The 22,823-nt window shown below is 34.4% G+C and overlaps 1 protein-coding gene across 2 annotated transcripts in view; it reads right to left on the bottom strand.

The window, feature by feature from the left end:
• Positions 1-1,719: 1,719 nt before the first annotated feature.
• The window catches only part of TUBGCP5 (tubulin gamma complex associated protein 5), a 38,832-nt gene continuing 17,728 nt past the window's right edge, over positions 1,720-22,823 (bottom strand). For both annotated transcript variants that reach the window (XM_044667005.1, XM_044667006.1), the window contains exons 12-23: positions 22,378-22,493; positions 18,743-19,011; positions 17,381-17,579; positions 16,355-16,543; positions 15,887-16,069; positions 13,904-13,988; positions 13,682-13,802; positions 12,865-13,043; positions 12,003-12,128; positions 11,094-11,182; positions 3,445-3,545; positions 1,720-1,860 (exon numbers count right to left, since the gene is read on the bottom strand). In XM_044667005.1, coding sequence (XP_044522940.1) covers positions 1,814-1,860; positions 3,445-3,545; positions 11,094-11,182; positions 12,003-12,128; positions 12,865-13,043; positions 13,682-13,802; positions 13,904-13,988; positions 15,887-16,069; positions 16,355-16,543; positions 17,381-17,579; positions 18,743-19,011; positions 22,378-22,493 — 1,704 coding nt within the window. In that variant the 3' untranslated portion in view covers positions 1,720-1,813. The remainder of the gene's footprint in view (positions 1,861-3,444; positions 3,546-11,093; positions 11,183-12,002; positions 12,129-12,864; positions 13,044-13,681; positions 13,803-13,903; positions 13,989-15,886; positions 16,070-16,354; positions 16,544-17,380; positions 17,580-18,742; positions 19,012-22,377; positions 22,494-22,823) is intronic.

The raw sequence follows: 22,823 nt of genomic DNA, 5'->3' as shown, positions 1-22,823 counted from the left end.
TCTTCCCATTTATCCAAGGCACACAGCATTACCCCAGATTAGCATTTATGGGTTGGAGATTTTCTTTAAACCTAACCTTAAGTGTCCTATGCCCAAATCAGTTTTGGAAAATTGTACTAAAAATATCGCCAGTAACTTCTCATTGACAGAGGAGGTTCCATATACACTAAACGGCTTTATGGAAGTGGGAATTCATTCATTAGATATTACCTTCAATTCTGAAAGCTGGATGCCAAAAGATACCCAATTACTATTCATTCAGCAAGCATTTATTAAACCTCTACTTTTTTTTTTAAGACACTCTTCTAGTATCTACTGTTGAGAGTGTAAAACTAGTTTCTTTCATCTCAAGAAAACCAGAGGATACTAAATAACTCTATGATTATGCTGAATAAAGAACAACTTTTGAGAAAAAAAATAACAGCAGCAAATGAGCATAAGCATGCAATGTTCTAACATAAAGGAAATTTGTATATGCCTGCAAAAATTGATGAGCTCACACTGAGCTGATGGGCTATAGTTGGGTATAGTGTAGTTAATCCAGATGGCTAAGAGACGTGGTTAGGATCAGTGAAGGATCAAAATGCTACATTAGGAAATAGATTTAAAATGATTACACATTGTTTTTAGGTTAGATTTCTAAATCAATCTAACAGGAAACATAGCCTTTACTTTTAGTTCCAACTTCATGTGACCTTGGCCTAGTCACTTCCTTCTTCAGGGTCACATTTTTCTTAAATTTGTAAAATGAGAAGGATGAATTGGATGCTCTCTTAGGCTCCCTAACAATTATAATATTCTATAACTCAAAGACATATAAATATCATTTGCTTGAAGTTATCAGAAAAAATATTATAGGCTTAACAAAAATTAAAGCAAGAATAAAAGATAACTGAACTTACATATGTAACTTACCTATAACTTAATAGGGTGGCATGTTTTTAACATAATTGGTTTATTTCAGAAAGCAAGTCTATGAAACATATACCCTGAGACATAGCACTAATTGATATTCCCATGCTCCCCTTCCTATAAAGACCTCTAGTAATGTGAGCTGGAGGGATTCTTTCCATTTTTTGTCTTAAGAAATAACTAAAAATCTCTAGATCTAGTCAGATGTGACCATGAGCCTGCCTTAATATTTACAAAGAAAATATGAACACATTGCATAAACCACATTTTATTTTGTCCTGCTAAAGTAAGTTGCTGGCTAACAGCAAACAAAAGTAAGTATGTTCTAGTGGTTGATACTATAGTATAATAAGCATTTTCTACTTGTAACATTAGACAAGATGAAATTTCTTTTGGCCAGTGTATTTAATCTACCCGTGATGGTGTCCAAGAAGCCCTCACATAAAAAATAAATAAATGTAATTCAGAAGTTAAAATGAATTCAAAGCAACATTCAGGGAAACAGGTGTCTAAGACTACATTAAAAAATCCTATGTTGAATGTATAGCAGCAAAATGAGAATTTAAAGTGCCTTCAGTCTGTTTTAAAAATAAGCAATTAAAAATATGAAATATTTCAGTTTGTAGTCTAATTAGGAGACATTAGACAATATCATTAATCTATAGCTTACAAAAGGAAAAAATAAAGTACTAATACCTTATATTTAATATACATTATTTACATACTTTCATATGCACAATTCCATATAGTTTACAATAGTCTCTGAAGGGAAATAGCAAAATATTTATCCAGTTATACAATAGTTATTTCTTTAAACAAAACTAAAAAGTACATAAATATAATGAAGAAAATAAAGCCTACAAGAATAACTTTTTGAGGTATTCACTAGACTGAAAATGCCTTAACTCTGTTCCATGCCTGCCATAAGTGACAATGCCAGAGATTCCACTGCAGAATAAAAAGAAAAACAAATAAATAAATATGTTTAGATCAGTCTCCAATAACTTTAATAATAACTTTAGAAATAGAAGGGTTTTCATGTTTATCTGATTTAATTTTAAATAAGTAGTAAAAATTATACTCAAGTAAAGACAAATTTTTCTATTAATAATTTGTATTTTTGGATAAATGGCCACTGTCTCAGTCTCAATACTTAGAGTTTGAGGACTTCAGGTTTGGTAGGAACTTTTAGGGCAATCCTCCCAATTGCAGAGATGAGAAAATTGAAGCCAGAAATGTGATTTTCCCCAATGTAGAACCACTAAACGATAATCCAGGTTTAATAATCCCCTTCAAAGCCTAGGTTTTTTTTTTTTTTTTACATCATCTTGCATCAATCCAGCTACATATTACATCATAGTTTAAGCTGAATTCTTGATGTAATGTTGCTATAATCATACTATTGTGTGGCACCTGGTATAAAACCCCATAAAACTAACACATTTGGCAACAACTGCTATTATCATATCATACACAGTAAAACTACATTTTCAATAGATAACTGTAGCAAACATTCAACTCACCAAACTTTATAACTAATATGTCAAAAAGGTGACTACAATACAGGTTTGTTTCCATTCACTATGTCTCATCAGGTAGCTTCTTTCCAAGCCTGCTTATTTCATATACCCTGTTATCCAATCTGTTAGGCCCACATTTTGTCTAAGAGTTATCTTAGTAAAATCAAAATAACTTTCAAAAATTTTTAAGAAGAGTAGTAAAACCCTCCAAATGGCATAGCTGCCTAAATGAATCCCATATAACTTTTCTGATTTATATTAAAATAAAAAATAAAGTGGCCAATAGTGTGGAAAAAATTGTCAACTCTGTCTATTAACTATGGGTACAGTCTTTTTATTTATTTAATTATTTACTTTGTTATATGACTAATAAGAAAATTCAATACAGAACTGTTAAGTGGTTGTGTGGCTGTTTAAAATGCTAAGAACACCATCTAGAGCTATTCAGTGATATTAAAGATACAATAAAGAGCCTTACTCTGCTCTTGTGATAAAAATTATCATAAATATAATCCTCAAGGGAAAAATGAAGAGCTTCTTTCAGGACAATCGTGATGTGTGACAAGCTGTTAGTTTCTATCATCTACTGATATTTTCATGGACTGCTGATCTGTTTTTAAGGAAAATGTGCTAAAGGTATAACAGATGGTGCTTACATTTTTCTCTGTAGAGGGAATACATACGTCTATAACGTATTTGATGATTTCATGTGTGATTTATAAACAAGGCTATTTTAAGAAGCAAAATTGTTTCTGCTTTTCCTATGTCAGAATCATTATGAAGACAATACTTTTCCAAACTATAAAAAGCACCATGCCTGTACATCGTGAGAATTCACTATGACCAGTCAAAAGTCAATCTGGTATATCAAATATTAATAATACCTTTAATCATGCATGCTATGTAAATGAATTACATCTGTTAAAAATATTTTTTAAAATCTCAATTTTGTATAGTAATAATCATGTCTGAAAAAGACATTTAAATATATTAACGGATTACATATACTCACAATGTGGAAAGGATCCTCTACAGACTGCTTTGTTCAAGACCGTTACAAGAAACATATGACAGTTTTTAAAATCTGACTCCATCTTTTCAATCGATTCCATCCTAAAGGAGAATACAACTTCAATTAAAAGATAGCAATGAAATCATGCACACAAAGTATGAAGTACATCAAAGATTAAAACAAAATCTATAACATCGCCTCTCAGAGTTAAAATGGACCTTTGAGATCATCCTATCTGGTTCATGCCTGAAGTTTCCTTTTATAACTTTTGAGATATTTTTCACAAAAATTTTGTCTAGCCCAGGACTCCTTCATCCCATCCTTGTACGGTTGATTTTTTTTGCACCCATATATAGCTAACTCTTTGTCCAAATGATAGTTCATCAAAATGTCTTAAAATAGGCTCATTCATCAGCATGCAGATGATCACTGACTCCACAGTAGCTGATGAGATCACAGCCTTGGGGGATGCCCGGGGTGACCTAGATGAAGATCTAGCAAAGAAAACTAAAGAGTACTCAGAAGTGTAGAACAAACAGGAGAGAACAGTGTCACAAAATTCCAGAAAGAAGAGAGCATAAAGAAGAGCATGAATGACACACTCAGTGGCTATGTCAAGAAGGATGAGGGCTGGGGCAGCCGGGTGGCTCAGTGGATAGAGAACCAGAGCTAGAGTTGGGAAGTTCTGGATTCAAATCTAGCTGCAGACTCTTCCTAGCTGTGTGACCCTGGGCAAATCATTTAACCCTCATTGCTTAGTCTTTACTACTCTTCTCTCTTCTGCCTTGGAACCAATACACAGTAGCAATTCTAAGATAGAAGATAAGGGTTTAAAAAAACAAAGATGAGTGCTAAGAAAAAGCCATTTGATTTAGGAATTAAAAGAACAGAGGTAACTTTGTCGACATCATGACGTCATTGATGAAGTTGGAAGCCAGAATGTAGACTTTAGAAGAGAGAGGAATGGAAGTGAAAGTAAAGACCAGAAGTTGATCTCCATTGACAGAGGAGGTTTCTGCACTGGAAGTTCCTTATACCAATGAAATCACAGAAATAAAAAGTAAAATCCAATCGTTTAATGAAGCATTTTAATGCACCAATGCTATTGTTTTTTTATCTTGTTGGTATATCAGATGTTAGTTTAGCTCAGTCCTTTATCAGAAAAAGTGCATTTTAAGTATATTTTGAGTTTTATGATAAGGCACAAATGAGTTCTGTTTCATTTTCAACTATAGAGTTAAAAGGGTCAAAGTGACCTGACCATCCTATTTTCAGTTTTATCTTCACAGAACACAGAAGACACTAGTAATCTAACTCATTAAGATATTGTGAAAGTTTATACGAGATCAGGTTTGAAATGTATTCTCATCCTCTTAGAGTAAGGCACTGAATATAGGGTATGACTAGAACAGAGGCCAAACAGGCAGCCAAAGAGAAATGCCAGAAGGAAGAGGTAAATGGGCTGCTGCTAATCACTGTCTATTCTTATCTCAGGGACCAGATTATTGGGAAAGAAAGTACTTTGCTATGCTATAAAAGTTGGAGTTCCTGAGATGGTGGTAAAAAACTGAAGACATCAAACAGGTGAGACAACTATAATTTATTCAGTAATTTCCTAATCGATAAGCACTCCCTTAGTTTACCAATTTTTATCACTACAAAACACTGATTTGAATATTTTTCTACATCTGGGTCCTTTTTCTCTTTCAGTGATCTTTTTTAAAGTCAAATTCCCAGTAGTACTATCACTGAGTCAGAGGGTATGCACAGTTTAATAACTTCTGGGGCATAGTAACAAAATTACTTTTTCCAGAATGACTGAACCATCAACAGTTCATGAATATTCATGGTATATGAATGTAATGGAATATCACTGTCATAAGAAATGACAGAATGAATGGTTTAACAGTCTAAACCTGAGAAGACTTGTATGAATCAAAAAAAGTGAAATTAACAGAACCAGGAAAATAATTTATACAGTACCATGCAAAGTCAAAACTTTGGAAGACTCTGATAGATGCAATGGCCAACCACAATTCCAGAGGACGACTGATGCTAACAGAGCACAGATACTATAAGCAGGAAGAGACAGACATTTGGGGACATGACTATAGTAGAATGTTTTTGCTTAACTGCAAATTTGTTACAAGGGTTTTCCTCTCATGGGAGTTGGGTGGGTAGATGGGAGGTTGGAGTGGAAGGAGAGAAAGTAAATGCTTGTTACTTGGGAAAAAAAAACAACAAACAAAAACCCAACCAGTTAAGTGTAAATTGGTTTTTCTGACAGAGAAAAAGGTAAAGGAGCTTCAATTTACTGGGAAGAATGAATTGTTCATTAACTGAATGAAGGAAGACTCACATATGGTGTTTATCACTGATGGTGATTGATGGCATGGCCTTTAAAAGAGAAAAGCAGCATGTGGGAAATGAACAGCTGGCTAAAAAGATTTCACCAGAAAAGAGAATTTGGCTTTCAGATCACAGCTTACAATACTGGTGTCAAACTCAAATAGGAATAAAGGCCACTAAACCATACATAAGGCTTCCTACAGACCACAATGACTTAGAGAAACCATGAATTAACATTATCTGTTTTATTGTATTTTGTTACATATATCTCAATTATTTTTAAATCTGGTTCCAGCCTCACTCAGGGTTGTTGTGGGCCATCATCAGGCCTGTTTGACACCTGGGTCCTAAGACAGAGGAATGATGTACTTTCAGCAAGTGAAGTGAATCTGAAGTGAATTTCTAGTCATCTCTTCATTTCCCATTAGCTGCTGTGCTTGGTTTTGACTCTACTAATATAATATTTCCCCCCAGGATAAGCTCATTACCTGAAATCTCATCATCTTGGAAACTGCATCAACTTTGGTACTCAACCCTTCTTTCATACCCTCAGCTGCTTCTTCCTTAATTGGAGAATTAGAGGGCAGAGCAAAAAACTCCTCCCAAAACCTTTATTGATAAGGGGGCTCAGAAGTTGGAGGCTTCTCTTCATTTCCAACCAAAGGCTCTGCTTGGTTACAACTCCATCAATATTAAGTCTTTTTCTCCTTTTCAACTTCTTTTGGTGCACTGTTTTCTACCACTAGACTGTAAGTTTCCTGAGGGCAGGGACTGCTGCCTTTTTTTTTTTTCCTTTAAATTTGTAGGCTCAGTACTGGTACAAAGCCTGGCACATAGTAGGTACAAAGTTTATTGTACTGTACCAAATAGTACTATATTGAGTCAAACAAGGGTCAGCAAGAATATATTTGCTAATAATTGATCTGGTTAAAATGACTTTAAAATCAAAAGACAGGAAAGGGAGTGTCAAAGTGGATTTTTGGATAACCCAGTTTACTCTTACCTTTGAGGAATCCCAGTGCCAAGAACCCCTATTTTGGTTTGTATGTTAAGCACCTTTTTGTTTTAGAGGCTTCTCTACTGGATGAAAGTTTTCCTCTCATGAAGCTTAGTTTCTTAGTTTGACCTTTACCATTGATTTGTTACAGCTGACACTTCTTAATACTCTAGTTGCTGGCTGCAAAGAGGTTTACAAGCTTGCTTGTGATACCTAATTATCCAGAGGATATAAGGACTCCCAATTTCCTTTCCTTCCTGGAGAAAGTAACTAGTGTGTGTTCTCCCAGGGTGGTGAGAGCATTTAGTGTGGTGCTTTCTCCCAGGGGTATGGTCCCCAAAGTCTCAAGGCCTTTGGTTTTGTATGGTGTTTATGTTTAGAGTTTGACTCTGTGTAATGACCAAATACTTGGACCCTATCCCTATTCCTGATTAAAGAGGGGGTTTTATTGATTACTTGGTAATTCTGTGTTATTTCCAAGTTAACAAGAGAAAGGTCTAAGTAGATATAGCTACCTATCCAAATAATGGAAACAATATTTGGATACAAATACTGGAAACTTATGACACTCAAAAAGTAGTAGCGAAATTAATCAAGAATTCAGGAGACTATGAGTAGGAAAAGAGGCAGAAATAATATTTTGGTCCTTAAGATGAATATATATAGCAAAGATTATGGGCAATTAAAAAAAGTGAGCTAGAGATCTAAATACAACTTTATAGACATAATAGAGTTTTGGTGATCACAGAGTCCTGGAATGTGACTCAAGACTAAAATACTATGTAAAGGTACAGATTTTTATGTTCATGGATTGACACTCAACTAAAGTAAAGAAGCTACATAATGAACCTCACTCTTGACCCTGTTTGTATGGTAAGTCTTTGGTAGTTTGCTTCTTGATCAAGAACAGACTTTAAAGCCTGAATCTGCTCTGGTAACCAGTTTTCCCATATATTTCCCCTTGGATTTTGTCATTCTTCAGATATTCTGGTAGAAACATGGGCTGGTTTTTCAGTTTACTCTTCATCCCTTCTTTGCTTATACCACACTTCCTCTCTGGGTGTCATTTGCCCTTCCCACCAAGAGACTTGCCTAATTAGCTCAAGGCAAGATATGACAAATCTGACACATCAGATAGAGGGGGTAGCAGAATAGTATTTTACAAAAAGGAGATATTCACCTATGTGAAAATATATGAACCCGAGAGGGAAAGCATGACATAATATATTCTGGTGATGTTCAATGGAAGAAAAAAATAAGTGATGTTAAGATAGGAATGTGTTATAGACTAACTACAGAAAATGGAAAACAAATTTCTGGTTCAGAACAAAAAGTGGCAGAATAGTTTGATGTAGGACTTGAATAATCTTTACACGTGCCAGAGTACTCTCTCGGAAGTGGAGCAGTTGATCACTTCCTGACTAGACTTACTGATACATTATAATGGAAGTGATTCTGACTATTAAGAAAGAGATTACTGATGAAGTGATGATGGTGAGAACCTAGGAAGGAAGTTAAGAGTTCATACAGATAAAGAGGAGAACAATGAATAGTCTACAGTGTATTCTAGTTTAGAGAGTTCAGAGATAGGTTACACAAGAAAGCCATGGCACAAAACAAAACAAAATTTTAAAAAATAGGTTGAAGAAAGATATTCACCCTCCCAGGAAACAATCACAAATAAGTCTGAGGGGGAATAAATGGTGAAGACTGATGTGGCTATAAAGGGTGCTCATCAAAGAGTTCAGATTTTTTTTTTTTATTTTAAACCCTTAACTTCTGTGTATTGACTTATAGGTGGAAGATTGGCAAGGGTAGGCAATGGGGGTCAAGTGACTTGCCCAGGGTCACACAGCTGGGAAGTGTCTGAGGCCGGATTTGAACCTAGGACCTCCTGTCTCTAGGCGTGGTTCTCAATCCACTGAGCTACCCAGTTGCCCCCAAGTTCAGATTTTTTAAAAGGATATATAGGAGAGGTAAAGGCAGGTAACTGAGGATGAATCCAGAGAGAGGCACAGTCCTATGTGAATAATGTCAGGAAATATAAAGTTCAATATGAGCTAACCCTTGGGATAAAATGCTAAGAATAATCAACAAAAAGGGACAAAGGAGCAATGTTGGAAGAATTGAGATCAAGAAAAGAAGGTGAGATCATGATAAAGGACCCAAACTATGCAACTCCTAATTATCTTCCAATTGAGTAAAATAGAATAAAAATTATTTTTAACAATGAAAACTGAAACCCAAGATAAATACCTTCAATGAATTTGGGACTCCTGGTAATCTATAACCCAGGGCACAAAAAGAACTTGTGGATATGATTGCTTAAACTCTGTGGTTGATCTCTGAAGATTTGTGGCAAAAGCAATTCCCACAGCTCAAGTGCTGCAGAACTAAAGGCAGATAAACCACTATCCTTATTTTTGAAAAGGGGAAACAAGGTAGATTTTTCACTCTAGGTCAGTGTACTTGACAATGTAATATGATCAAACATTATTTAAGGTGTGGTTTATGAATATTTAGAAAAAGAAGAGATGAGCATTAGGAATCAGTATGTGCTGAATAATAACAACATATGCCATATTAACTTTACTTCTTGTTAAACACAGTTACAAGCCTATTAAACAAGGAGAATATTCTAATTCTAATAATTTGTTAGATGTTAACAAGAAATGTAATGAAGCTTTTCCATCGACTCCCATGAAAAAAAGAACAGGGATGTAGACAGGATGGTAGTACAGTTTGGTGCATTCAGAAATCCTACTAGATTCTAGCCTGTTGATTAAAGAATCTATGTCATATATAAAACTAAGAGCCATTCTCCATTGGATTAATGGTCAAAGGACACGAACAAATAATTCTCAAAAGAAGAATTAAAAATGATTGACAGCTATATGAAAGACCACTCCAAATAATGAGAGAAATACAAATGAAAACACACTGAAATTTTACCTCATACAAACCCCCAAATTGGTAAGACAATGAATAAACTTGTTGAAGGAACCACAATATTTAGCCTAAAGATATAACTTACTAATAATGAAAATCAACAATTATTAGTAATTAACATTACTAATAATTATTAAGCTAATTATAAACTAATACTTAAACTAAACTAATGGCAAGGACTGTTTTATTTTTTTAATTTGCCCTCAAACCCTAGCATATTAAGCATTAAATAAATTTGCGGACTTGACTGTTATAATAAATAATTAAGTTTACATTTACATTGCACTTTAGGGTTTATAAAATATGTTCAGACACAATCTCATTTGATTAACAGTTCTGGGAGATAGGCAGTGCACATAGGGGCTTTTAGGAACACTGCATATTATCCTCATTTTACAAAGGAAGGAAAAGAGAACTAGAGAGCTTAACATTACCAGCACATGACAGGGCCAGAACACAACCCCAGATCTTGGCCCTCAGGCTGGTGCCAGTGGCTGTCATCATCAAATGTTTAAAAGATGAATTAGATTTGTTTTCTTTCACTACACACAGTAGAGCACAACTAGAAATAGTAGATCCCGGCTACAAGTAGGTAGATTTAAATCAAAGCTGTCCAGAAATGATAGGGAATAAATTTTCTGGAAGTGAGCCTCTTATCATTGGTGGTTTTCAAGTAGAGGCTGAATAAGCCCTTAAAAATATGGCAGACAATAGGCATACTAAGATCAGGGAATAGGCTAGAAGTTCTTTAAGGTCCCTTGCAACTTCTTATCTCTGTGATTCTTTAACAATCGTGTGAAACAATTCACATTTTCAGAAGAAATATCAGAATGATCATTATCCTAATTTTATAAATAAGAAAACAAAGTAGAAAAATTATGTTTCTTAGTTAAGGATAGAGCAGGAAGATGAAAGAACTACATTCAAACCAAAGTCTCTTTGAATTTTAGTCTGTCTAACCTGAGCTTTCCAAACCCAAGTGAAAAATGTGAATCAGCAAATAGTAAATGCCTTAATGTTAGCTTTTCAAGTCCACCAAACACGCTATCATTAAATATTATCAAGTGAAATAAAATGAAGAAATATTACTTAAGATCAGCCCATTACCATGTTTGTTAGTGCAAAAACTTTTTCTAAAGAACTCTCTCCAGACTTTTCTTACTAACATTTAACCTTCTGAATATATATGTATACATAAAATTTAATATCAAATATCAAACTTAACTCTTTTTAAATAAGTATTAAGGCCTAAGTAAGTGTTTCAAGAGAAAAAACATAACTACTACAAAATAAACCCAACACAATCTGCTAAAACATTCAAAATAGTAATATTTTTAAAATGACTCCTACTTACTTCCAGGCTCCCAAACCAGCTTGCCAACGATCTGCAAACATGAGGACTAAATTTAGGACTTTCATTATAGCTTCCTTCACAAAACTCACCTGTTTGGAATTAGACATACAAAAATAAACATCCATTTTGACGGCTATAATTTTGATCATTAGGATTTATCCCCCAAAAGATAGAAACATTTTGCATTCATTTTAAATAAAGTGATAGTGAAACATTATCATCAATATTTACTGAACACTTACTGTGTCTAAGGCACTAAAAAATCCAGAAATTGAACCAGGCTGCCACAGAATAGGCAGACATTAATTAGCAATACTATGTTCTAACTACCCAGACCATTATCTCCTGGACACCTTTCTTTAAAAAACAAAACAAAACAAAACAAAACAAAAAAAAAACCAAACCCTTGCCTTCTGGCTTTCTGTCAGAATCAATTCCAGGACTGATTTGGCAAAAGTGTGGTAAGAGCTAGGCAGCTGGGATTAAGTGATTTGCCGAGGATCACACAGCTAGGATATGTCTGAGGCCACATTTGAACTCAGGACCCCCTGTCTCCAGGTCTGGCTTTCTATCCACTGGACTACCTAGCTGTCCCAAAACCTTTTCCAAGTTATAAAATTTGGCAGTCAAGTGTCAATGCATTGAGATTTGCTCAATGTTATAAATACAATTAGAAAAAATTTTAAACTATGCCTCTACCAAATATAGGAAATTACTCTTTTAAAAATAAGAAGTAGTACTAACTTTTATAAAAGAAAAGAACATTTCTCCCAGGACATAACCATCTCAGGAGCACAGACCTTGGTGATCCATTAATAATCATCATATATCAAAACCAGATAAATTGCCTGATTAACAATTCCCATTGCTGCCTCAGTCAGCAAGTATCTCCAATTTTATTTTCTATACCTTTTCTCTTAGAAGACATCGATCATGAATTGTAGACAAATATCTATAATGGATTTTAATCAGTTGATCTAAATCCTTTGCTTCTTCTACTTGATGCTGAAACTCTAGACCTGTACTGTGAAGAATCTTGGAAAAGAAAAATAAGAAGCTTTAATTTCTCAAATTAGTCATTGTTTTTTTCATCCCTGAACTTGTATAAATTTTATGGAATTTTTTACTATTTTTTCAAATTTGTTTCAAACCCATCTTCAAAACATTTAAGTTTGTAAATTTACAAAATAAATTACTCAAGGTTTTCTATACTCTTCTATTTTTTTTAAACCCTTACCTTCCATCTTGGATTCAATACTGTATATTGGCTCCAAGGCAGAAGAGTGGTAAGGGTAGGCAATGGGGGTCAAGTGACTTGTCCAGGGTCACACAACTGGGAAGTGTCTGAGGTCATATTTGAATCTAGGACCTCCCATCTCTAGGCCTGCCTCTCAATCCACTGAACTACTCAGCTGCCCCCTTATACTCTTCTATTTCTTCATGGCCATTTGACATAAAATTTTCTTGACATTAATGGGAAATTGCTCAAGACATATTTTGCACAAAAGTGAATGCTGTGTAAGCACATACAATTAGAGGGGGAAAAAAAGCAGAAAAGGTGAATGGAAAATAGTTATGTTCTGAATCATATTCACTTGGGTTTATAATGTTTTAAGGAATTAATCATATTATTTTATAATTATATCCTGTGCCTCCCCCCATCTAGATCATAAACATTTTGAGGGCTCATATGTTGTTACAAGGAATGCTAAATAGTTCCTTTTATCTGAAATAAGAATGAGAAAAGGAATGAATCAGCATAGGCCCATACCCTAGTCATGATGTAGTTATGTAAGCTGTTAACAAAATGCATAAGCTTCACTCTCAAGAGGAACATTCGATGAATTTGTTGTTTTACAGGTTCCTTTTGTGGTCCAAACTGAGCAAGAGTGTCCTGTTCAAAAAATGGTCCTTCTTTAGTAGGTGGCTTTTCTGCAGTACTAACCAATTCTAGAGAAGAAAAAGAAGGCAGAGTGGGTGGGAAGCTCATCTACATAGAGCACTATACTTATCATTACAGATGGTCTGGAATTCTGAAGGAAGTGGTTATTTACATTTCAAAGGATGTACCAAACAGGGATACTTTGAAAATGGCAGAGAAAGGGGTTCAAATTTCAATAGCTTGGGAAAGGAAGATAATGGGAAGTTTCCTATTCTTTCAAAACTCATATCTCATTAACATTAACTTCTAATTTGAAAAACAACCTTGCCAGTGCTTCTACTGACATTACCTAGGTAGAAGGGTATTTGTTCTGGTTAAATTCTAAATTAAGTTATAGCATTTCAATTTTACTTCTACCTAAATATCCATGGGGATTTATCTTCAACTTTAAATAGTGAATAAAATCATTAATTAAAAGGTATCATTTCATATGGAATTAGGGCTTAATATAATCAATGATACATGTAAAACCTTAGGGGGGTTTGGGGAGAGGGAAAGAACATGAAACATGTAAATATGGGAAAATATTCAAAATAAAAAATGAAAAAAATAAAAGGCATCATTTCAATGTTTGTGTGTATGAAGAAAATATAAAAAACAATATTACTAATACTTTAAATTTTGACAATTAACTGTTATTTCTTACCATCAAATCGTAAAACATCTAGACTGTACTTGGCCCACTTTATTTGCAATAAAAGAAGAAACACCTGATTATAAATTTTTTGACATTCTAAACTTATAACAATGTCCACAGGCCAGGGAACCTAAGGGGAAAAAGCAGGAAAAGTGAATGGAAAATAATTATGTTCTCCTGAATTATTTTTAAGAGAAAGCAATTTTTTTTGTAATCAAGATAATTATATACCTTGTAACTCAATGTTAGGCCATCCAAGATATGAACAGGGAGTTTCTTCTTAGTTGGGTCAACATTTTCAAAAGATATTGATAAGCTAAATAAAGACATTTCCAAGTCTGAGTTCATAAACCTATTCCATCATTATCCAAAATAGTTTTTAGTAAATAAAATATTTTTATTATCTTTAAAGATTAAAAGCATTCAGTTTTTGCATATAATGATTTAACTTTTTAATATATTGTCAAAGAAAGTATTACATAAATAATTTATACAATATTCCAGAAGAGGGAGATTCTATTTATAATAAATATGTAACCAACAATCATCAACCTAAATATATACAACAATAAATCTGAAAGACTACATGCAATTAATTCTAGCTACATTTTAGAATGAACTATAATAAGCTGGAATGTGTTAAGAGAAGAAAATAATGGGATAATTAGTGGCATGACCACATTATTAGAAAGTCAGGAAGAGGGAAATTATGAAGGGCTTCAGAAACCAGACAGAGGACTTTCTATTTAAGACTGGAGGTAATAGGGAACAATTGAAGTTTACTGAGTGAGGGGGAATGACAATGAGGAGGTCAGTTTCAATTGCCTCCAAGGTCCCTTCCAGCTCTAAATCTTTGATCAAATGTCCAAAATAGAGCTTATTAACTTTTCCCAAAATATCTATCCCTTTTTCAAGTTCCCCTTTTTTCATCAGTGGCACCACTATCCTTATAATCATTCACATCTGTAATCTCAGCATCATTTAATTTCCACTCTTACTTAATTCACATATCCAAAAGTTGTCATATTTTATTGTTTTTATCTTTACTTCTTTCCTATCTGTCTGTTTTACTCCACTAACACAGTCAACCATCTTAGTTCAGGTCCTAATTATCTCTCACCTAGACTGCAAGTCTCCCCAATGCTTGGCTTCCCTCAGACCTCTTCTACTCCAGTCCATCCCACACATGGGTTTACCATGTCACTCTTCTACTTATTAAACTCCATTGCCTCCCTGTAGGATGTAGGATCAAAAATAAACTCTCTCTATGATATCTGAAGCCCTTCACAATATGGACCCAAATTATATTTCCATCATTATTATATATTTCTTTACTTAACTGGTCCTCTTGATTTTTCTGTTTCATCATTGTTTGCTATTTTATTAGCCTCAATGACTGACACAAAGTATGTGCTAAACAAATATCTGGTGACTTATTAATTGATACTTGGAAGAATCTTAGAAATCATCTAGTGTGAATCATAGCCACACCATGAACAACATCTACAGTGTCCCTGACAAGTTAATTCAGAGGCAACTTTTTGGCACAATGGATAAAGTATCAGGCCTGAAGGCAGGATGACTCTTCTTCTTGAGTTCAAATCTGGCTTTGGATATTTACTAGCTTTGTGACCCTGGGCAAGTCACTGAACCCCAATTGCTTAGCCCTTACTGCCCTTCTGCTTTGGAATCTATACTTAGTATCTATTCTAAGACAGAAGGCAAGAGTTTTAAAAAATGCAGAATGGGTAGCAGAGTGGACCTAGAGTTAGGAGGTCTTGAGTCTGATCTCAGATACTTCCTAGCTATGTGACTCTGGGAAAGTCACTTAACCCAGATTGCCTAGTCATTGCCACTCTGCACTCTTAGAATTAATACTAAGACAAAAGTTAAGAGTTTTTTAAAAATACAATAGGGTATGATGGACAGATAATTGGCTTTAGAAACAGAAGACCTGGGTTCAAATCTTTCCTCTGATGTCAAGTACTTGTGTGGCCTTTGACAAGTCACTTAACTTCCTTGGGCCTCATTTATAAAATGAGGAAGTTGGACTAGATGACCTCCAAGATCCCTTCCAATGCTCTGGCTCCTCTAATTGCATCATACACTTAATAAAAACACACTTACATACATTTATATCCCAAACTGAAAGGTAAAGAAAAACTGATAGTGAGATATCCTGTCATGATTATTATGAAACCTCCCACATTTTACCGTGAACTGTCTTCAGTATGACGTTGCCCAACTGCTTCTTGGAGTTGAACATTAAGAAAGGAAACATTCTGCCAGGTTTCTTTTTCTCTTATTTTATCAAAAATTGATGTGTAAAAGTCATACATTGTGTCTCCAGCTTCAAGTAGGAAAAAATTTCTCATGGCCTGAAGATATTCAACCAATCTAAATGGGAAAAACACAGACAAAACAACTTTTAGAAATCCAATCTCAAGTTTTAGAAGCATGAAAAATTTTGCCTTCTGTACCACATTAAATAGACTAACAAAGTTTTCTGCACTATTTAATAATAATAAAAAATACTAAATAATGTATGCAAAGGCAAATTGCTCCAAATACATCAATTATAAAATGAACTTAAAATTTGGAAAATAAGTCCAATCTTTTGAATTGTTTTTAAAATACAATAAACAACCAACCCTTTTTATTAAAATCCATTTCCCATCTTACTTGTAATCTTTCTTTAAAGTTTGCATTAGATTTCCACAGCATTTCAGATACTGCTTATCAATATGAGGGTAAAGACAGGACCTCAGCGTTAGTTCAAAAGTCTGGCATGTCACAGATTCAGATGATCTATCCATACAAATATCACCAGCAGTGAACTTTTCATGAAAATCACTCTGCTCCAAATACAACCTTTAAAATAAACATATAAATCTTGATTTCTTACTGCTGCCATCAGATGAATTATTTAGATGTAGGTATGCATGAACTCATTTTTATGCCTACTTATTCTCTTCAGAAGTATCATAAAAGTATCAAAAGTCATATCATAAAAATAGTACTTAAGTATGTGAAAATCTCTCTGTTGTTCTTAAATTCAAGCATCTCTGGAAGTTTTATTTGTTCTTTTGGGCTCCTAGAGCATCATTAAAAATTTTTTTTTAGATTCTCAAATATTTCATTTTGTCTAAATTTTTACAATTTTTATTTTTTGTTTATTTAAGTATTTTTCCATGGTTACATGATTCATGTTGTTTCCCTCCCCCTTTCCCCTAGAGCATCATTTATTAAATAACAACTTTAAGAACTTATGATTATTACATGGTATTCATTTTAGAGTAGCCCTGGAAAATTAAGGCTTCTTAAAGTGCGATACTTCCAAGCTTCAGTTTAATCAGTGAAAGAATATAATTTAATATGTTACATAGCATTTACCTAGGACCAAAGCCTTCAAAAAAAACCCCTCCCTTTTCTGAACTATTTTCTATAAGGCAAGCAAATCTACATCAATGTGCTAATGTTAACAAATACGACCTAAAACCTCACATGAAGTAGCAAAAATGTCAAATGTTACCAAAAAGAAAACTTTAAGAATGCCATTCTTTGACATTCTTTAAAGCAAAAGCTTTGTGTGCTTTGTTGTTACTGTTTTTTAAGAGAAAAAGTTTTACTTGAACATCATAAACAGTTACTGGACAGTGCACAGATTCTGAGACTCCTACTGTCACCAATCTTGCAAATGTGTGTTACCTTGCAAAGTTAATGGCCAGCAAGGGATCGTGAACATCATCCAGCTCCAGGTGTCTTTCTGCTATAGACTGCATCTTAATCAAACTCTCCTTGGTAGCCTGTTCTTCAGTAATGATATCTGCAAAGGAATCTTCCCCATGTCGAAGACGGGACTGCACAGACTCGAGAAACAGTGTGTACAAACTTTTTCTTTCTGCATCTGAAGCACAAAAGAAAAAATTTAGGATTCACATTTGCTCTGGTAAATAACGCTGACTAAATCATGCCTGAAATAAGTAATTTCACATTAATACTGGCCTAAAAATAAAGACTTCTACCTTTCAGTGTGAATGGCAAAGAATTTTTATCATCATCATGACTTGTGGTATTACATGTATTATGTAAATGCAACAAAATATGAGATGCTTTGTATGAATAAATTTTCTCTGTACAAAGTTCTAAGTATCATCATTAAAATAAGCATAACTTCCAAAAGCTCTATGTATTTCTAATGGTAAAATGACCATAATGGATAATATTGTGTTAACACTATAGTCATACTTTTGTCTGCAAAAATTACTTAAGACAGTTGTCCTAGATAATCAGCCTGCCTATGGGGACTGTAGAGCAGACTGAGAAGTGCCTCCAGGAAGATGGTTCATCTCCTTAGGGGAGCTACTATATTTTATAATGAGGACCTATTACATAGTCAGAAAAGAAATATTTCTCCAAGTTGAATGTTAAAATGCAAGCAACAGAAAGTTTGTCTTTCGAGTGAATTAAAATGAAAGAAAAAAATCTGTGTCTACGCTTCTGAAGAGGCAGTTCTTTTCAGATGATGAAGGTTGATTTCTTCTTCACTGCTTAAACTGTATCAACAGACTATGGAGAGTCTCAAAATACACAAGAAGTTCTAAGTTTATATGTAAATAGCTAACATAATTGTCAGGATCAATGAGCATCAATATCAGCAAGTTCTGTTTTTCCTATGTTAATACCTCTATATTCAATTCAATGCTTTATTTAGCTCATCTCATTAAGAATTTTTTAGGGGGCCTGTTTTAAAAATGCCTTGGGGACAAGAATGAATATAGTATATGCAAAATTTATCGTTTTACTTGTTCAAACATTGTGCTAAAAGCTCCTAATGAAGACTGTCACCTTTAAATAAACCATTTAAAACCTTACTAGAACCACCAACACTGGCATAATTTCCTCATTTGTAAGGGGTGATATACCTTATATAGTCTTGGTTAATTTAAAAATGTAATACCATCATGTATAATAGACAATTTAGATTCTAAACAGTGAGTGGCTAAAAAGCAATCAAGTCTTTATAACTTGATGACTAAGTACAGCAACATGAAAAGCATGCATTTTCACCTCTTGAAGCAGCTTGGTGTGGGGAACTATCTGAGCACTGCAGATTCTTCAGTAACTGCATAGATTTCCCAGCCATTATAATGTGCTTTAAGACAGGTTTGAGGAAGGACACCATGGTATGCTGCCTGCTTGAGGGAGCCTGGTCACTGCCCGAACTGGCACTAGCATTATCACTCATTTTCTCTTCATTTTCTGTCTTTTCAGATACACTATATAGTGTGTAAGTTGCATACCAAAAGTCTCTGTGATTCACTGGAACATTTTTGTTCCTAGAAAGGAAATCAAGATAACTATATAAATTCAAAACATCTCTATACTAATGATGTTGTAAAATTTAAGTGAGCAGAATGGACTTTCCTGACCTGGAATATCACAAACCATTAGTGAGAATCTTTTACTCTAAAATATAATGAAATTGACAACAGATTTATCAATCAAGAAGTACATGCAAGAAGTACGTGCTGTAGCATGTCCCACTGTGTCTCTACAGTCCTAATCCAACTCTGTTGATCTCTAGGTAGGAAACTAATGACCTCTCTTACCACCCACTGTGAGAGTAATTTCAGCAAATCTAAATTACTCCAGCACAGGCAAATAAAATTCTCAAGTGGACTACTTTGAACAATTAAAGAGAGTTCAACTATTGATCCCAGAAGAAGTAACTATGGCAAGGCAGAGTCTCATTTAAACTAATCCTCATTATAGGAAAGTGTACAATATAAAAATCAGTATAAATTTTAGTTATTAAAGGATTCTTTTATTGCTATAAAAAAGGATTCGATTTTCAAAATTACAAAAAGAATAAATGCTATCACTGATGTGTTAATTAAAAATATATAATATACATATATATGTATATATGAAAATCAACAAAATCTAATTGAGATTACATTCTATCTTCAGATTGTTTCTATTAAATAATGTCAAAATTATACATTTTATAATTGAAAAGCTAAGTTACACAAATGTGAACAGTTTTGTACTCAAGTGTGTGCTTCTCTGTGCAGAATTATCAGAAGTTATATGGTATCATAAAGAACTTTGGGGAGGAAGCTCTTACTATTAATACAATAAAAGACTAAGAAAATATGGAATCTATTTTTAGCATATACACCAAAAGAACAGCAATTTATTTTTATGAGCTAACCCCACTGGGGCAATACCCAGGCAAGTTAGAATACTTCAAATTGAATCTAGTTAAATGTATTTCATAGAAACTTGAATACCATTAAATGACAAGTCTATTAAGATGTGTTCTCTTAGCAAAACCAGCAATTTTTAAAATAAAACAATTTGTTTTTGTCAGAAGATTACTTTTGGAAAACTCTCTTGTTACATTAGTGCTAAAATGAATTGGGGAACATCTCTGTCTGTTCCCACCCATGCTCTCCAGGTTGACTATGCCCATTACCCCTCCACACATACACTCTTAAAAATAAAAGTAAATATAGTAAAGGCTCCTGTCTTGTGCTTTGCTTCTATTCCCAAAATGAGATGCTCTAATATCTCAAAATATTTTCTTATTGGCATAAAGAGTTTGACTCAACTACCTACAGAAGAAAAAATATGGTGAGGAGTGCTCAGAGAGACGATTGATTAGGGAGGAACCAAACCAGTTTATTTTAAGCTGTTATTTTCTTTTTGTATTACTTTCATTTCTTTTCCCCATTTTTCTTATTTGATTTTTTAATTCCTTTTTGAGTTTTTCCACTACTTGAGGCCAATTTCCAATTTTCTTTGAAGTTTTTCATGTGGTTGTTTGGACTGGGCTATCCCCTATTGACTCTGTGTTTTGCTCTCTATCTCCACGGAAATTTTCTATGGTTAGTGTTTCTTTTGCTGTTTACTTATTTCCCCAGACTTTTTTGCCTGTAGACTGGGATTTCTGAAAGCTGCTGGTTTTGTCTCCTCTGCTGATGGCTTGCAGGGCTTTGTGCTGTGAGCTATTTTGCCCTGGGGCTAGGTCTTCATTTCAGCACAGGCCTGAAAGGGCCAGGCACTATGGATTTCTGGGCCTCACTGCAAGATGGTGCCAGGGCCTGGGACTTCAAAGGTGGGTCTGGGGCATGGGGTGCTCTGTTGTTTCTGTATCTAGGATCCTGGGATCCTAAAGTTGGCCTATGCCCAGGTTTGTTACCTGGCACAGTAGGTGGTGGGGTGGTTGGCCAGCACTCCTCTGTGTGCAGTTTTGCTTCTGGTTCTTACTTATTCCATGAAAATCTACTCTCTCTCTGCCTATCTTTCAAGTTGTATTTAGCAGGAGAGCACCCTCACTCCATCTTGCTTTTGGTTTTTGACTCCTGTTGTTTTTAGGAGCTTCTTAAAGATTGGTTTGGAAGAATCCAAAGATTCAGAGTGGATTTGGTTTTTGTTGTTATTAAGCTACCATCTTGGCTCTGTCCTCCTCACCAACCCAGTTTGGAAAACAACAACTTAGAGCTCCCATGTTGATAAGTAATAGGATCAAGCATGTCATTGGCCCTTATTCTTTCAGCCTGGATGAAATAAAGACTCAGTCTTAAAAGTATGATGATATAAAATAAAAAATAAGAATGAGATGATTAATAATCACAATATCAGAGACAGTGAGGTAACTCAGTAGACAGGGCACCAGGCCTGGAACTGGGTGAACTTGGGTCTAAATCTGGCTTCAGATACTTCCTAACTGTGTGACCCTGGGCAAGTCACTCAACCCTATTTGCATAGTACTTATCCTTCTGTCTTAGAGCTGTTACTAAGACAGAAAGTAAGGGTTAAAAAAAATTAATAATCATGAGATCAATGTTCTGTGATATATCTTTCTATAACCACCTCCTCTAGGAGCCTGATTCCTTAAAAAAAAAAACAACAGAATTGGAAGTTAACAAAACTAGCCTGGTTAATTAAAAACAAAGTCATATAGAACCTAATCAAGCAGATGAAAAGTTTAAAACAAGACATTGTCAAGCCAGAAGTGACAAATTAACAATAGGTGTCTGCCATACCCTCATCTTGTTGACATCCTTTTTATTTATTTATTGTGTCCCATCTTAAATGCTCTCTTCTCTATGTAGTTTATCCTGAACCTCTAGATGGAAAACCTCTATTGGTTTTTCTTTCCTCAAGTCTATAAGTCATATTCTGTTTTAAATATGTCCACAGCCATAGAGCCAAGAGGGGCCCGACAGGTTTTAACAGCCCCACTAAGCCTTAAACTGCTTGAAAACAGGGCCCATGTCATTATTTTTTTCTTGATCTCATCAAAAATACATCAGAGAATAAAATCCTCATATACTTCAAAGATCTGCAATTCTCTCAGTGGAACTTTTAGTAAAGGAACTCCTATCATTAGAGAGTACAAATTCTCTTATAGCCACATCCAAAAGAGTTGCCTAAGACAAATAATGCAAAAATGATTTGTTTAGGGTTGAAGAGCAAATTAATGTCAGAAGCAGGGCTTAAACTCAGATCTTCCTTGACTCCCAGCCCAGAATACTCTACCACACTGTTCCCCACCCCAGCCAAAAGGGTAAAAAAAAAAAAAAAAAAAAAAAAAAAAGACATCATGACCTAGAAAAACAATTACTGTTCTGTTTGCTTTCCAATATTATTAAGTTAATTTAGGGTGCTGATACAGAGGTTACTTTTGTTCTTACCTTTGAATGATGAATTCTTTTGCAGGATCAAACAAGTTACCATGTACTATCCATTCATCCACAGTCTGTAGATATGGCCTTACAGTCTCAACCCAAAGAGAAAAAAGGAGGGAGACCTGATAACATTAAATTTCATAGTTTAAGTCTCTAGATACAGCAGAATGATATACACTGAAGAAATGTATATTTAAAACACTTCTGCAACTTATTTTTAAAAGTGATAATATTTTATAGGGCAAAGTCAACGAAAAATAAATACATGGAAATGTCAGATAAGAGTGAGTTCATATTTCTCTTAGTCATATACAAGGGATAACAGTCATATAAAGGGGATGCTGGTGTAAATAATCAAGGTTTTTAAAATCATTTCATCATTTCACATTGATAAAGGAAATGTGCTTATTATTTTCCAGAATGTCCTTATTTTCTATTTGGAAGTGGGTTAG

Source organism: Gracilinanus agilis, chromosome 3, assembly GCF_016433145.1.
Source record: "Gracilinanus agilis isolate LMUSP501 chromosome 3, AgileGrace, whole genome shotgun sequence".
Lineage (NCBI taxonomy): Eukaryota > Metazoa > Chordata > Mammalia > Didelphimorphia > Didelphidae > Gracilinanus > Gracilinanus agilis.
The sequence above is the reverse complement of the archived record's forward strand: the minus strand, read 5'-3'. Positions and strand labels throughout refer to the sequence as shown.